The 18,051-nt window shown below is 49.7% G+C and overlaps 1 protein-coding gene across 2 annotated transcripts in view; it reads right to left on the reverse strand.

Annotated features, from left to right (window-relative positions):
* The window catches only part of LOC144892394 (uncharacterized), an 80,799-nt gene that overhangs the window by 19,155 nt on the left and 43,593 nt on the right, over window positions 1-18,051 (reverse strand). The window contains exons 7-8 of one of the 2 annotated variants that reach the window (XM_078778875.1): window positions 5,429-5,535; window positions 4,683-5,154 (exon numbers count right to left, since the gene is read on the reverse strand). In XM_078778875.1, the coding sequence (XP_078635001.1) occupies window positions 4,974-5,154; window positions 5,429-5,535 (288 nt within the window). In that variant the 3' untranslated portion in view covers window positions 4,683-4,973. Of the gene's footprint in view, window positions 1-4,682; window positions 5,155-5,428; window positions 5,536-18,051 lie in introns of those variants that run through there. The other variant, XM_078778876.1, reaches the window with a different exon arrangement.

Here is an 18,051-nt window from a genome sequence, read left to right on the forward strand (position 1 = left end):
CTGAATTTGGTCCGGATGGAGGGGGTCAGGAGGTTGGTACCAGCAGAGCGGAGGTTGCGGGTGGGAGTGTGTCTGGAGAGGAGGTCAGGCAGGTAGGATGGGGCCAGGTTATGGAGGGCTTTGTATGTCAAGAGGAGGATTTTGTACTGGATTCTCTGGGGGATGGGGACCCAGTGAAGCTTGTAAAGGACGGGGGTGATGTGGTCACGGGTCCGGGAATGGGTGAGTAGACGGGCAGCGGAGTTCTGAATGTATTGGAGTTTATTGGTGATTTTTGAGGTTGAACCATAGAGGAGGCTATTGCAGTAGTCCAGACGGGAGGTGATGAAGGTGTGGATGAGGGTTTCTGCAGCCGTGGAGGAGAGGGATGAGCGGAGACGGGCAATGTTTTTCAGGTGAAAGAAGGCTGACTTTGTGATCTGTTTAGTGTATTTGTCGAAGGAGAGGGTTTGGTCAAAGATGACGCCAAGATTCCGGATGTGAAGGGAGGTGGATACTGAGATACCGTCGATGTTGAGGGCAAAGTTATGGGTGGATTTTGTGAGCGTTTTTGGGCCAATAATGATTATTTCAGATTTATCACAGTTAAGCTTGAGGAAGTTGATTTGAAGCCAGGATTTTATTTCAGTGATGCAGTTTGTCAGGATAGAGTGGGTGCCGGTGGAGACAGACTTGGTGGAGATGAAAAGCTGGATGTCATCGGCGAAGCAGTGGAATTGGAGACCATGACGGCGGATTAAGTGACGGAGGGGGGACAGGTAAAGGATGAAGAGGAGGGGGCCAAGAACTGAACCTTGGGGGACACCTTGGGGGAGGGGAGCAGTGGGGGATTTGCAGTTATTGATGGAGATGAACTGGCGTCTGTCAGAGAGGTATGATTTAATCCAAGAGAGGGCAGTGCCGGTAACGTCAAAGGTGGATTCAAGTCGGGTGAGGAGGATGGTGTGATCGATGGTGTCAAAGGCAGCGCTGAGGTCGAGGAGGACGAGAATGTTGAGGTTGCCAGCGTCAGAGGAGAGGAGAAGGTCGTTGGTGATTTTGAGGAGAGCAGATTCAGTACTGTGGTTGGAGTGGAATCCGGATTGGAATGTTTCATACAGGTTATTGGCAGAGAGGTGATGTTTGAGTTGAGTGGCTACAGTGCGTTCCAAAACTTTTGACAGAAAGGGTAGGTTGAGATGGGTCTGAAGTTGTTTAGGGTGTCAGGGTTTAGACCAGGTTTTTTTAGAATGGGGGTAACAGCAGCAATTTTGAGGGAAGGTGGGACGATGCCTGTAGACAGGGAGGAGTTTATTGTTGCAATGATAAGTGGAGAGAGAGCAGGCAGGGAGGCCTTGACAAAGCTGGAGGGGATGGGGTCAAGAGTGCAGGTGGCAGTTTTCATTCCTATGAGGAGTTCAGAGAGGTCAGTAGGGGAGATTGGGGAGAACCGAGACAGGGGATGGCAGGACAAGGGGGGGCAGGTGGTTGGAGGGGGAGCGGGTGCAGCAGTGGTCAAGCTGTTGTAGATGTTGTCAATTTTGCGTTGGAAGAAAGAGAGGAAGGAGATGCAGTTGTCTACTGTGAATGACTGGGTGGTGGTGTTCAGGGGGTGGAGGAGTTTGTTTATTGTCGAGAAGAGTGCTTTTGGGTTTCCGGAGCCAGAGTGGATAATTTGAGAGTAGTAGGCGGAGCGGGCGCGGGAGAGGGCATCTTTGTAGTGTTGTAGGTGGTCCTTGTAGGCTTGGGAGTGAACTGTGAGACCTGTTTTATTGCGGAGTCTTTCAAGTTTGCGAGCACGAGTTTTCATCAGGCGGAGTTCAGGGGTAAACCAGGGAGCAGAATGGGTGAAAGAAACTGCTTTGGTTTTTACAGGCGCAAGCTGGTCAAGGCAGGAGGAGAGAGTGTGGTTGTAGTAGTCAGTGAGGTCGGAAGGGGTGTGGAGGTCAACGAAGGGAGAAGTGGACATTTTTTCAGAGAGGGTGGATGAGAATGAGGTAGGAGAAAGAACGTTTAGCTTACGGAAGTTGATAGTGCGATAATGTCTTGGTGTTGGGGTGGGGATGTTGATGGTCATAGTGATAGCTCAGTGGTCAGAGAGGGTGAGGTCGGAGCCAGAGAGATGGTGCAAATTTAATCCAGTGGAGCAGACAAGGTCCAAAATGTGACCACGGATATGGGTAGGAAAGTCGACATGTTGAGTGAGGTTAAAGCAGGTGAGTAAATCAGTGAAGTCAGTGGTTATTGTGGAGTCAGTGGAGTCCATGTGGATATTGAAATCACCAAGGAGGAGGATTGAGGGGGAGAGGGAACATAGCTGGGTCAGAAAGTAGGAGAAGTCAGACAGGAATGATGGGTGTGGTTTGGGAGGGCGGTAGACGACAGCCATGACTGACTGCGTGCGACCAGAGAGTTTAAAAGCCAGGTGTTCAAATGATGAGGATGAGGCGATGGGGATGAGGCTGGTCCTGATGTCTTGACGGTGGATAACGGCAATTCCACCACCTCGGCCCCCCGAGCGTGGTTTATTGACGTAGGAATATCCATTGGGTGTGGTGAGGTTGAGTGTGTAGTAGTCCAGAGGTTGTTGCCAGGTTTCGGTGAGACAGAGAAAGTCCAGTTTGTTATCCAGGATGTATTCGTTCAGGATGAGGCTTTTGTTGTTGAGGGACCGGGTGTTGAACAGGGTGAGCTTGATGTTGTTTTGAACAGCAGGGATGAATTCAGGTGATTTAGCCAGGGTTCGTAGGCAGGAGGTGCGATTGTGTGCGTTGCTGTGACCAGGTGCGCTGGGACGATGAGTGGGAGTGCGCTGAGCCGATCAGAGGACGGGGATGGAGTGACCTGATTGCAAATATACAAACTTACGACCGGAGCCACGGTGAATGTACCTGGGTCGTCGGAGGAGTCCATTTGATTTGATGGCAGAGATGCATGATGGGGTGGAGCGGGTATTGAGCAGAAGGAGCCTTGCGGCGGAGTACCGCAGAGCCATGTCAGGCAGGAGCGGAGAGACGAGACGAGGCCAAGGTTGGGGAGGTGAAACAATGGTCCCAACCCACGGGGGCAGGCCCGAGGAAACGAAGGAGCCAGGTAGGTGAAGCCAGGAGCAGAGCCGGGACCAAGCAGAGGGCAGGCAGGAGCAAAGAGATGATCACGAGGCCAAGGTTGATCACGGCAAAGCGGCAAATGCAGCGGCAATCGACCGCCGCCGCTACAAATCTAGATCACGGCGGGAAACCGCCACCAAACCGCTGCGATGGTCACAACCCACGAGAGCGTGCCCGAGGAAACAGCGAGCAGGCGAAGGAGCCGGGCAGGCGAAGCAGGGAGCAGAGCCGGGGCCATGCAGAGGGCAGACTCAATGGGCAAAAAATCCGCACGACCACCAAAAAAGCAAGCAACTGACAGTGGCCCGGTCAAGAAGCGGCGAGCATGTCTCTTCATACCGGACCGGAAGCGGAGCCATATATATGTGCATGGGGTTATCTGCGACTGGTGGCCTCAGGGCCAGTAGTCAGGAGCAGCCTGAGGCCTGAGAAATTCCCTCGTTGTGGCAAACCCTGATACCCGGATCCGTAACAGTGTGTGTGTGTGTGTGTGTGTGTGTGTGTGTGTGTGTGTGTGTGTGTGTGTGTGTGTGTGTGTGTGTGTGTGTGTGTGTGTGTGTGTGTGTGTGTGTGTGTGTGTGTGCAATACAACAAACAATACGTTATATCCTATTCTCCTTTGTAATAACTAGCTGATGAATCAAAGTACAAAGAGCAGGCTCCTCAGTGTTGTGCAGTGCCACGGAGTCATCTGGTGTGATGTTTTATATATTTCTACACGAGATCGCGTTGTTTCACCTTTTTGTGCGATCTGCTTTAATTTAGGATGTTGTTTCATTTAATTAGTAGCTTGGAGCGATGTTATCTTCGATATAAAAGCGAATGAGACATTGTTAATTTGTTTGTTACCTTAAGCCTAAAGCCTAAGTCACACATAGGTGGATTTGTCGGCGACTACTGGCAACTGGAAAAATCGCCACCACCCGCCGACAATCGTAATAAAACCGTAATGGACGGTCTTCTGTAGTCGTGGTTATCCTCCCCAGGTCTGCTGCAGTCGGCAAGAGCCGCAAAGGGGCCAAATGTTTTTTTAAATGTTTAAAAACGGCGCGCTCAGTCGTCCTCAAAAAAGATCCGCCATGCTGTCGTGATGGAACCGCCATGCTGTCGTCGGTATCCGTAATAAGACCGTAAAGCGGCCGCAACCCAGTCGCTCATGGTCTTCCGCAATCGCCCCACCAGCTAGCACGGCAGAGATGCGAATGCCATACGGCCTTCCTGCGGCATCTTCCCGACTACGGGCCGACACTGTTGCGGCTGCATATCGAGTACAGAAGAACAGCCACGTCTCCCCTGCGGCTATGGGAGACTGACGATGACAGCAGTAGGACTAGTGGCGGCCGAGTTACGGCCATTTGCGACAGAGATACGACTGCCTGGCGACTGCATTACGACATACCACGATTCCATGGCAAGACAGGATGGTGTGAGGGTCTCCGTGGAGTGAGGTCCTGTGGTGCCGACAAGGATATGGCTTTATTGTTTGGACTTGGGACTTTTGGAAACTTTATTTTTGGGACTTGGGACCAGTGGAAATAATTTGTTGGACTTTATTTCCATTCTCTCTCCCTGCAGAAAATTTTGATTATTACATTACAATGATACATCTTTATTAACTTTCTTATTGTACATCAAACATCTTTATGCTTCATGTCATACATCATTGAAATGAATAAAGTGAAATGTAAAATAGAGAGATAAAGATTTAAAAAGTTGTGTGAATCGTCTCCAATCGCCGGCGGTCTTATTGCAGTCTTGCGGACGTCGGAGTAAACCGCCACCCGGCCCCAATGCAGTCGCCGCGATCCGCCATCGGTCGTAATCTAGCCGCCAGACTGTCGCCACGCTGCCGCCGTGCATCCGCAATGCAGTCGTCGTCGATCTTCAACAGTCGCCATCCCATTCGGGGCGTCGTCGCAATGCATTCGCAATGTGGCCGCCTGCAGTCGCCATACTGCCGCCTGACCATATTTGACCGCCCGAAATCGCCAATAGTCGCCGAAAAATCTTGATCGCCGGCAGTCGCCAGTAGTCGCCAAAATATCCGCCTATGTGTGACTTAGTCCTTTGCGGGGTGTGAGGAGGAGGGAGGGGAAGGGTGGGGTGGGAAGGGGAAGGGTGGGGTGGGAGGGGGAAGGGTGGGATTGGAGGGAACACCAGGTACCTTTGCTCATGCTGAATAAATAATAATTACAATAATTATTATAATAATACTACTAATAATAACGATGATAGCAACCGCAATACTCATACAATAAAGTATAAACTAAAAACAATGATGAAAAAAATTACAAGAAAAGTAGGGGCCGAGGTTTGCATACAGTAATTCAATTTGGTACCTCCACTGGTGTTTGGAGCAATCGTACATGCGACAGATGCACAGAGACGCATTGAAGAATCGCATACCCTGAACGCCATTGCTGTTCTGCAGAATGATCTTGGATATCTGCTCACAATAGAAAATGGGTTATCTATAATAATAAAAGACAATGTGTGTCAGTTGGTGTTGGTGTGTGTGTGTGTGTGTGTGTGTGTGTGTGTGTGTATGTCTCATCCATAACTCAAAACATAAGCGGCCTGAAACTTTGCAGGCATAATAAGAGACCTCTGGAGGAGCACATGAATGAAAAGTGGGTGTTTGGATAAATTTAAACATGCCCTTTGAAGATAAATTAACCGGCTTATTTAATTAAAACAAAAAACAGGCTTTATCCTTGGTCAGACTTCTATCATTCGCAGGGGTCTTCAGCTGTTTTGGCCTGCTCAAAAACGCCTTGCCTTGGATGCCATCATGTTTGTTTCTTCCCCTCCACTGCCAAACTCTGGAGCTCTTTACCTTCTCATGTCTTTCCAAACACACATGATCTTCCTCTTTTCAAAAAGCAGATTTTTTTTACTTTCTCAAAAACTCTTAGACTATTCTCTCTTTCTTCACTTTTGTATCAATGCAGTCCTTTTATTTAAGGCCTGGCCTCGATGAGGACTACATAGTTCGTGACTGGAGTCTTCAACATAATATATCTACATCTACATATATATATATATTACTAGCTGAGGTACCCGGCTTCGCCCGGGTTGAATAAGAATAATACAAATATACGATGAAAAGAACATGTATATTTTAGAGCAATATCACAGTACATTTCCTACATGACGTTTTGTGAATTGTCAATTTCTCAAAACCTCTGGGTATACAACATTTCTGGTTTTCTTACTTGGTGCCAAGACATAAAGATTGCTTGGTTTTCCAACCCTCGAGCAGCCCACGTACAGCTGGGCCATGGGAAGTACCCGGCATTGCCGGGCGGGGGAAGGGAGGGGAGGAGGAAGGGGAGGGGAGGGTGGGGAGGGGGAGAAGAGGGGGAGAAGGGAGAAGAGGGGGGGGAGAAGAGAGGGGGGGGGAGAAGAGGGGGGGGAGAAGAGGGGGGGGGGGGAGAGGGGGGGGGGGGAGAAGAGGGGGGGGGGGAGAAGAGGGGGGGGGGGGGGAGAAGAGGGGGGGGGAGAAGAGGGGGGAGGGGGGAGGAGGAGAGGAGAGAAGAGGTTGGGGAGGGGGAGGGGGAGAAGGGGAGGGGGTAGGGGAGGGGGAGGAGGGAGGGGAGGAGGTAGGGGGGAAAGGGAGGACCATGGGGGGAAGGGAGGGGGAGGGGGAGGGGAGGGTTGGGGGGAGGGTTGGGGGGAGGGGGTGGGGGGAGGGGGAGGGGGTGGGGGGGAGGGGGAGGGGGAGGAGGGGAGGAAGAAAGGGGAGAGGAGAGGGGGAGGGGGAAGGGGGAGGGGGAGGGGTTAGGCTGGAGGGGGAGGGGAGGGGGGAGGGGAGGGGGAGGGGGGAGTCAAGTCGGAAGTCATTGTCGTCAATTGAATGTCGCATTTATTTTTTATTCCCTGTCAAATGGCATTGGTCCCGCATTCCGAACCCGGAAGTCGGAAGTCATTGTCGGCAAAGTTGAAAAATTAACGTTACGAAATACGCTGATGACGTCATAATTTTAAAACCCGAAGGTTTTAAAACATTTAAGGTGTGCTGTAGTTGCTCTGGGACGTACTGATTCCGAATATGAAGTTGAAAAATTAACGTTCCGAAATACGCTGATGACGTCATAATTTTAAAACGCGACGTTTTTTTTTTTAGTTGAGATTTTATTCGAATTCGAATGCCATTAAATTTCAACTGTTGGAAACAATAATTATTTAAATTTCCAACAGTTGAAATAATTATTGTTTCCAACAGTTGAAATTTAATGGAATTCGAATAAAATTTCAACTACCGTTTATTCGTTCTTGGCGCGAAAAAATGGCATGCATTTTGTCATTATGTGCGACTTTACGTCACTCCTACGGACGTGAAAACATTTGTTTTCCTTAAAAATATATTTAAAATAAATACAATCTCTATATATAAAGGAGGAGTGTGTGTGTGTGTGTGTGTGTGTGTGTGTGTGTGTGTGTGTGTGTGTGTGTGTGTGTGTGTGTGTGTGTGTGTGTGTGTGTGTCTGTCTGGATGTCAGCTTATAACTCAAGAACTACACATCGGAGAAAAGTTTTAGACACAGATTCGGAATCAGCATAAAATCCCGGTGGTTTTAGGCTACGTTTTATTTTAATATCAATGGTTTAAAAAAACCGCGCCAGCTGCAATTCCATGGTGTAGTTTGTGGCGGCGCTAGACGTTCGGGGTGGATTGCAATTGTTTGTCGGGTTTGGCTGTGGGTCCAGAATAGCTCCCATTTCCTTATGTTATTCCACTTTTATTTTGATTCTTCTGTTACAACGCCTTCCTTATCTACCTTATATCCCCCCGACGAGGCCTCTACATAATTTCATGCGGCAGAATTTCGTGCATTTTGAGTGAAAGAAGTGAGACGAAGTTGAAGGAGGAAGAAGAGGCGCGGTCACTGTGGAGGCCTCGATCGTGAGTGTAAATGGCGGGAATTGCGTTTGTATCGCAAAGTAAAGGATCTGCATTCATTTCTGAACTTGCATTGGTGGATTGTTATACATCTGCATTATTTTTCATAAAAAACCTTTTTGTTGAACTTGAAAGCTCCAAGCACGGACTATATTGTTACAGACACGACTTTGATGTTAAGGTGGGCCGAGCGGAATGGCCGTCGTGTCCGCACAAATTACCCGATTATACTCGACGTTGACGAAGTCGCGTTACGCTGGCTCAATAAGAAAAAGAAGACACCCGGCTGGGTTATAATGACAGACACCAATGTTTCGATTCTCAATTATATTCGTACGGAAAGGTTAGATTACAGGGGCTAGAGGTATATCACAGGAAGACAGGCACTTAGACACACTCTTATATTGACCCCGGACAGACGACAGATAAACGGGACAACGGCTGACTCACACGGGGGTTGATTGCTGGGAAAGGCAGATAGCGATGGCTCAAGGTGCACTCTTGGCTCAAAGCAGGGTACAGTCCGGTCCAAAGATGCGGGGAGGTCACAGCGCTCGGAGGGGACGTTCTTTCTCAGGCGGGTCTTTCTCTCTCAGCGATCGCAGGCAACGTTCTTTCTCAGGCGGGGCGCATCTGACTCAGCGCTCGCAGGTACCTCTTTCTCCAGCTGGGGGCGCATCTCTCGTCACATCCGGCGCGGGGCCGCGTATATCCGGCGGGGAGTGACACGCCCTCGGCTCGTTAGCGCCGCCCCAGATGGAATCGGTCCGCCCTTCTGATTGGGTGCGGGGGGTTACCAGGCTCCGCCCTTGAGGAGGAGCTGACAGCCAGCCCCTCCGTGGTAACCCCGTGGAGCGCGTGGTCAATGGCGCTAATCGAGCCGGTGTGAGGACGCATCCTCCCCCGCGCCGCCGCCATCTCCTCTGTTGTTGTTGTAATTGTTGGGGAAGAAGATGGAAGGAGGTATGGGAAAGGTCCTAAACTCACTACTGATGCCATATAATCACATTCTGGTGCAACGAAGAGTCAGAATTAATGGAAACGAGGCCTTAACTGACATAGACTAAGAATAACTAGCAAGATGTCCGAAAGTTGTCTACGTGTGGTGCGGTGGACCTGGGCACGACATTTAATGGGGGAATAAGGGGAAGGTCGGCTCTACTGATTGTTGTTTACATGCAATGGGACTAGGGAATGGGGGATTGGGGAAAGTTGGGGAGTATTGGAGAAAATAGGGGAATATTTACAAGCGGATATGGAGGCCAAATTCCATATTCGCAACATTGCACCCTTCTCTACCCTCGGGGCGTCCCGACCCGATAAATTTTTACCTACTTTAGTGTGGCACGCAATGTAGTTCCCTCTACTATTAACTCTACCCTGAGTGCGACAGTTTTACAGATATTCACAAATGAGTAAATATGTCCCCCTGCGACGTTGCACCCTTCTCCTCACAGAAACACACCCACAGGATAACCGAATTGCGGAAAGAATTCTCAAACTACACAGACAGCCGGTAGGGAGCATTATTTACAAGATTACGCTGATATCTACACTACGATCCAGGACCTGTCTTTGGAGGAACACATGCAGATGTTATGCATAGAGAGAGCGCGCTTGCCAGCATCGATACACCAACCCACGAGTGCTCTGTGGCCGACGGCCCTTAATAACGTGCAGAGCACCCTTCCCGAGCATCAAAAGCACCACCCCACCACCAATCGGTGCAGTCACCATTGTTCATGGGAATAAAAATAAATTCGACAACCCCTAACCCTGCAGGTGTCTCTTGCTCTTCTTGTGGTGCACTTGGTGTTAACTAAAAGTGGTTCACCTGTATGGCATAGGTGCCACGTTGACCCATAGGTCCATCCCCGGGTGGTGCTTGGCCGCAAACGAACTGCGGTCCATTGTGGGTGGCCACAAACATTGCGGTCCATATGGTGTATCGATCCCGGCAGCAAACAGCGAAAGTGCAGGCCCACAACTGCGCAGCCAGCACCTCTCTCTCCTCTCTCTCTACCCCAAAGCCAGATCCTCGGAGGTGGGAGACAAAAGAAGCAGACAAGTGAGTAAGGTGGTAAGGGCGCAAAAGTGCACGCAATGTAAGGTGATGCACACTGGGGGCACATGGGAACCAGGTGAGACAGGTACGTTCCTATCGTACGCCCCCCCCCCCCCCACCAGGTAACCTACATGGCCCCTCCCTTACCCCTTACTGTATCCACAAAACACAACACTACCCATAAACATCTACTTTACAAATCAACAAACATCCCTACTGTCTTCCCCGTTCCTCCCATATACCAAATTCGTCTTCTCTCCCTCCTAACCAATCAAATTTGCCATTTTCAACTCTCATCAAAATTTGCCATCTCCAACTCAACATCATAATTTGCCATTACCAATTCATCATCAGTCCCTCCTAGGGAGGGAGAGATGGAATCACCCCAATGTCTCATCCACGTCGTGATGCGTCTCACAAATCCACACAGCAATTCATCTCCTGCAACAAAACAAAGAAAACACAGGTGTGGAGTCATCATCATCACAGGTAAGTGGCTGCGTATGGTGCGACAGGTTCTTCAATCCTAACTATTTCCTAAATGACTTTAACAACTTTACACTACCCGGGGTCTTTCTCCGGCCAAACCATTGGCCCTCTTACACTATGGGTTCTAAAAACCAATTCCCATTGGCCAAACTGTGGTGCTTTTCAATTTGGGGTCTCACTCCCCCGATTCATCTCCCGGTGCCCTCGCACAATTTCTGGGCTGTGGCGTGTACCTCTCCCAGCGGGTCTACCCACCTGCACACCTCCACCACTGTAGTTGCCTCCGAGCTTACCTGCTCCTTACTCTAACCTAACTACCTGGGGAAGGCCCTCTGGCACTCTCCCCACTCGGTGCCCTCTCTGGCACTGGGCTACCCGGGTCCATCCTCCGGATCCTCGGGCCCCATCCACAACTCTACCGGCTCCCAGAGCCCACCTGCGGCCTCACCTGGCCGACATCCTCACAGTGGTGGAGTGCCCAACCAACTACACACACTAACAGGCTACACGCCCAGCCATTTTCACAACACTAATGCACCCATTCACAACACCATTCTGCAACCGCACCACAAATGCCAATATCCAACCACAATTTACCTGCACCCTCTACCTAACACTTACAATACCCGCCCCGGGTATCCGTGATGGGGGTCCACTCTTCCCCCATTCACACCTTCGCACCATGCACACCACTCCGTACCACTTACTCCAACTCTCTCCACACACCTGTACTTGCACACCTGTGCTCTCACACCTGGTGCCACCTGCACCCTTCTCTCCCCAAGCGCATTCGCGCTGATCCACAACACTCACTACTCATACACGGCTCCACACACCTGTCCAGTTGCACACCTGTGCAATCACACCTGTTCAATTCTCACACACACGGCATCATCTCAGCTAACTACTCCCTTCTGAAACTTGCGCTTGCTTCCCAGTCGTCCCTTTAAACTATTGTGCTCCCACGTCATTATCATCCACACTAAACTACCTGCGTCCCCACTACAGGTATCAGTCACTAACTAAACTTAACGTCACCTAAGGTCATCTTCTCTAGATCCCTACACACAATATCCTAACCCACCCGGGCTAGTTTTCACTGCCATACACCCCATAAGCTATTGCTCCTTTGCCCCCACATGGGAAGGGTGGCAGGGATGCCATCCCACCACATCGGGGGTCTCTCACTACCAATTTTGCACATCAAATTTCAACAAATCAAAAATTTGCCAATCACTACCCATCATCTGCCAATCACTACTGCCAATCCCTTGCCAATCATCAAATTTTGTTTTTCTCTAATTTTGGGTCCAATACACTAACCTCATCACCCAGTCGACTCACTAATACCTCTCGGTGCGCCAATCCCTGTCCAAAGCCCGGCTTCGTAAAGCCAAGCAATGGATGCTGGTTGTTTTGTGCCAGCGGCTGGATACGTCCCGCATTCGGGGCAGGGACGGGGGCTTACCCGGGCCGAGATCCCACGCACCACCTCGGCGTGGAGCCATCCAATGTCCCGCTCTCGACCTGCCGGCACGTCTCACCAAAAAGTGGTCGCCATGACGACCCTTTCTATCGGGCTGCCAGCTCCGCCTAGTGGAGCACGGACGCGGCCGTTCAAAGCGAGGCCCGGCACGCACCGAGGGCCCGATTCGGCTATAAGTCTCTACTAAGCTATAAGTCTATAAGCTTATAGTCTAAGCTATAAGGCTATAAGTCTCTACTATTCTAAACTCTACCCCGTCTAACGTCGATGCTTCACCTGGACGCTTACACCCCGCAGCCCGTTCCTTGCTCACACATCCAGCTGTGCCCATGCTCCTCGTACCTTTCCTTACACACCCAGGTACACCCATTCCACTTACAGCCTTGGTCACACACCTGACCACCGAACACTTTGGCACACATTCGTTGCTCGCACACCTCACCAATACACCGCTTCGCGCCCCCTCCTCGGTCACCTCCTCTGTGACAATCACAGGTGTGCCCTCATTCGCACACCCAACCACGTGCCTCACCACCAACTCCAGCGTGCATTCCCACTCACGCTCTACCATTCCAGGTGTGCATCCTTCCATTCCAGGTGTACATCCTCGCTCACCTGTCACACCCAACTCACGCTCCTCGTCACTCTCACCACCACTCTTGACAACGCACTCACCCTTACTCTTGACAGCGCACTCTTTCCCCATGCACCTGTCCGTTACACACCTTTCTCGCGCACACTCTCCCATTACACCCTCTGTAACACTCACCACAGGTGTGCATTCTTCCTTACTTCTGACAGCGCACTCTTTCCTCATGCACCTGTCCGTTACACACCTCTCTCGCGCACACCCTTGCGCACACTCTCCCGTCACACCCTCTGTAACACTTACCACACCGCGCTTCCATGTGCTCCCTCGCACACTCGCTACGACCGACTCACTCTCGCCAGCACCCTCACTCCTTGGCGTGCACTTTTTCCTCACACACCCCAGAGTCGGACTTTCTCGCACACCTCCTTTTTCGCACACCAGACCTGTCGCACACTTCACCAGTCGCCTCTCACGAACATCCGGGTCTATCTCGACCCCCAAGCTTATTAAATCACCTGGCGCATCATACGCACGACCATATTGGTCACCACTTACACCAGGTCTTCTTCCTCTTCGCTTCTCCTCCATCACCTGCGAATCCCTCATCCGGTTAATGAGCACATCACGATCCAAACACAGACTTTGGACCAATTCTTTCATCTCCTCTTTTATCTCTTTGTTATCCCCTCTCCGTCGCTTCTTAATTTCGCTCACCCCCTCTTCCACTTCTTTCTGTGTCGCTTTCAACCCTCCTAATACCGCAGTGTTCCTTTGAACCTGCTCCACTAACTCCGTCTGTCCCACCGTCAGCTGCTCCACCTCCTGCGTCAGGTCCTCTATGCCCCCTTGTAACTTTACAGTCCCCTTTCTCACCTCCTTCTCCATGTGCTCCTCACAGTGCCTCACCTCCTCGCGCACTCCTCCGACCTCCTCACTCACACCTCCTCTAATCTCCTCTCCCTCTACCCCATTTTTCACTCCCTCTATCTGATTCTCCTGGGCAGCCATTCTATTTTCTACCCCCATTAACCCATTTTTCACCTCCTTTATCCCGTTGTCTAACCCCTCTCCGGTACCCCTCGCTTCGTCCCTCATTACCCCCATCTGGTTTCCCATTACCCCCAATCGCTCACTCCGAGCCCTCGCTTCGTCCCTCATTACCCCCAGTTGGCCCTCCAATCGCTCACTCCGAGCCCTTCCGAGCCCTCATTCGGTTCGTTATTTCTTCAATTTGGTTTCCCAATCGCTCACCCTGAGCATCCATCCGGTTTCCCATTCTGTTTGCCATTTCTTCATTATTCTGGGCCATAAGGGCCTTCATTTGTATAAAAAACAAGTTCCAATCCACCGGGGGCGCTGCCACGGTCGCCGGCGCGGTGACCAGCGAGGCGCCATTTTGCGTGCTTGCTACCCTCGCTGTTTCGCTCTCCTCACGTGTCTCAATTTGGTCCTGGACCGACCCTGCTTCACTCTCCCCTACCGGACCCCAGCCGTCTTGATCCGCCATAGCGCGACTTTCAAAATTCGAGTTTCGTAACACAAATCCAAATTTTGCTGTTATAATTTCGTCGAGCGCAGTAACCGCGGGACCGCGCTCCGGATCGATTTTATCGAGCGCAGTACGCGCTCCGAATCGATTTTCCCTCCCAAAATTTGGGCCTAACTAATTTAGTCCCGGGTCCGAATCTCACTCCTCGACACCAATTGTTACAGTACTAACACAATTGGTGTCCAAAATTTGGGCTAAATAAATTTAGTCCCAGGTTCGAATCCAACTCCTGACAACCAATTGTTACAGACACGACTTTGATGTTAAGGTGGGCCGAGCGGAATGGCCGTCGTGTCCGCACAAATTACCCGATTATACTCGACGTTGACGAAGTCGCGTTACGCTGGCTCAATAAGAAAAAGAAGACACCCGGCTGGGTTATAATGACAGACACCAATGTTTCGATTCTCAATTATATTCGTACGGAAAGGTTAGATTACAGGGGCTAGAGGTATATCACAGGAAGACAGGCACTTAGACACACTCTTATATTGACCCCGGACAGACGACAGATAAACGGGACAACGGCTGACTCACACGGGGGTTGATTGCTGGGAAAGGCAGATAGCGATGGCTCAAGGTGCACTCTTGGCTCAAAGCAGGGTACAGTCCGGTCCAAAGATGCGGGGAGGTCACAGCGCTCGGAGGGGACGTTCTTTCTCAGGCGGGTCTTTCTCTCTCAGCGATCGCAGGCAACGTTCTTTCTCAGGCGGGGCGCATCTGACTCAGCGCTCGCAGGTACCTCTTTCTCCAGCTGGGGGCGCATCTCTCGTCACATCCGGCGCGGGGCCGCGTATATCCGGCGGGGAGTGACACGCCCTCGGCTCGTTAGCGCCGCCCCAGATGGAATCGGTCCGCCCTTCTGATTGGGTGCGGGGGGTTACCAGGCTCCGCCCTTGAGGAGGAGCTGACAGCCAGCCCCTCCGTGGTAACCCCGTGGAGCGCGTGGTCAATGGCGCTAATCGAGCCGGTGTGAGGACGCATCCTCCCCCGCGCCGCCGCCATCTCCTCTGTTGTTGTTGTAATTGTTGGGGAAGAAGATGGAAGGAGGTATGGGAAAGGTCCTAAACTCACTACTGATGCCATATAATCACATTCTGGTGCAACGAAGAGTCAGAATTAATGGAAACGAGGCCTTAACTGACATAGACTAAGAATAACTAGCAAGATGTCCGAAAGTTGTCTACGTGTGGTGCGGTGGACCTGGGCACGACATTTAATGGGGGAATAAGGGGAAGGTCGGCTCTACTGATTGTTGTTTACATGCAATGGGACTAGGGAATGGGGGATTGGGGAAAGTTGGGGAGTATTGGAGAAAATAGGGGAATATTTACAAGCGGATATGGAGGCCAAATTCCATATTCGCAACAATATATATAGCCCTCATTGAGGTAAAAATAAAAGTAAAAAGCCTGCTATCGCTTGCCAAGCTAGCCATTCCCCCCTCCCCCTCCCCATCCCCTCCCATCCCTCCCCTCCCCCCTCCCACTCCCCTCCTCCCCCTCACCCCCTCCCCCTCCCCTTCCCCTCCCCCCCTCTCCCCCCCTCCTCTCCCCTCCCCCCTCCCCTCTCCTCCTCCCCCTCCCTCCTCTTCTCCCCTCTCCTCCTCCCCCTCCCTCCTCTTCTCCCCTCCCCCCCTCTTCTCCCCTCCCCCCCTCTTCTCCCCTCCCCCCCTCTTCTCCCCTCCCCACCCTCTCCTCCCCTCCCCCCCATTCCCCTCCCCTCCCCCCCTCTTCTCCCCTCCCCACCCTCTCCTCCCCTCCCCCCCCCCATTCCCCTCCCCTCCCCTTCCTCCTCCCCTCCCTTCCCTTCCCCCGCCCGGCAATGCCGGGTACTTCCCATGACCAGCTGTACGTGGGCTGCTCGAGGGTTGGAAAACCAAGCAATCTTTATGTCTTGGCACCAAGTAAGAAAACCAGAAATGTTGTATACCAAGAGGTTTTGAGAAATTGAAAATTGACAAAACGTCATGTAGGAAATGTACTGTGATATTGCTCTAAAATATACATGTTCTTTTCATCATATATTTGTATTATTCTTATTCAACCCGGGCGAAGCCGGGTACCTCAGCTAGTAGTACATCAATTAACAATAAAAGAAGCAAAAAAAACAATTTAAAATACAATAAAAAGCACATTGAAAATATATAAATAAGTACGTACAGTATACTGTACGTACGCGCAACCGCGGGATCGGAAAGGGGCAATAGCGCCGCCACAAACTACACCATGGAATTGCAGCTGGCGCGGTTTTTTAAACCATTGATATTAAAATAAAACGTAGCCTATAACCACTGGGATTTTATGCTGATTCCGAATCTGTGTCTAAAACTTTTCTCCGATGGGTAGTTCTTGAGTTATAAGCGGACATCCAGACAGACACACACACGCACACACGCACACACACACACAGACACTCCTCCTTTATATATATATATATATATATATATATATATATATATACTAGATTGGCTCGGCTCGCTGCGCTCGCCTCAAAGCGTCGATACTGAGGAACGGGCTTATTTTAATTGAGGCTAATGACCGTACCTGAGTTGCTGTGTTGTCATGATTTTCACCAATCATAATACAAACAATTACTTTGCACAAATGTATTTGTTGTGTTTGTGATATTACATTTTTATAGGCAATTTAGGTTGAAGATTTAGGTTGAATGTTTTTTTTTCAAGAAAGAACCCCTCCACACATACATAGGGGAGGGGTAGGTGCACATTGGAAATTTGGGACGATTACACCTCACCACCACGTAATTCAAAACACCTCATCACCAAGTAATTCAAAACACCTCACCATCACGTAATTCAAAACACCTCACCACCAAGTAATTCAAAACACCTCATCACCAAGTAATTTAAAACACCTCAGCTATAAACCACGTTATAAAAACAGATTTTTCAAAAAAAATACCCTTAGGGCATACTGACGGGAGAGATATGTGCATTCCAGAAGTTTGGTACGATTTCACAAAAGTTTGAGAAAGTAGTTCAGTGACAACACAACACAACACAAGACAAGACAAGACAAGACAGACGCTGCACAGATATATATATATATATATATATATATATATATATATATATATATATATATATATATATATATATATATATATATATATATATATATCTATATATATATATATATATATATATATCTATCTATCTATCTATAATTCCAGTAATCTCTGTGTGTGTGTGTGTGTGTGTGTGTATGTGTGTATGTCTGTGTGTTTGTCTGTGACCGCTGTTTCTCGACAACCACGGGTCCGATATACTTGAAACTTGCCAGGTATATTGCTGGGGACCTGAGGATGTGCCTTTTCAAGGTTTCATATTAATCGGACAAGTAGTTACCGAGCTATGGCGATTTCTTTACCAAACTCCGCAAGCCGTTCGCTTTCCATTTCATGTAAATAGAGGGGGGGGATTGTCACCGTACTCGCAAGCCGTTCGCTTTGGACCAAACCATTTCATGTAAATAGAGGGGGGGGATTGTCACCGTACTCGCAAGCCGTTCGCTTTGGTTTTGCGAATGGACCAAACCATTTCATGTAAATAGAGGGGGGGGATATAATTTTAGATATATATATAGTACGGGCATGCCCTAGTATATATATAATCGGGAGATTAAATAAGACGTGGACGTAGCTTCAGGACGGTCGATCTTTAATTCTCGACAAGCTTTCGACTAACAAGGGTCTTCTTCTTAGTCGTCCCCACAAGTTCAGCGGAATATATGTATGTATGTATATATATATATATATATATATATATATATATATATATATATATATATATATATATATATATATATATATATATATATATGTATATATATATATATATATGTATATATATATAT

Source organism: Myxine glutinosa, chromosome 5, assembly GCF_964187855.1.
Source record: "Myxine glutinosa chromosome 5, kmMyxGlut1.1, whole genome shotgun sequence".
Taxonomy (NCBI): Eukaryota; Metazoa; Chordata; class Myxini; order Myxiniformes; family Myxinidae; genus Myxine; species Myxine glutinosa.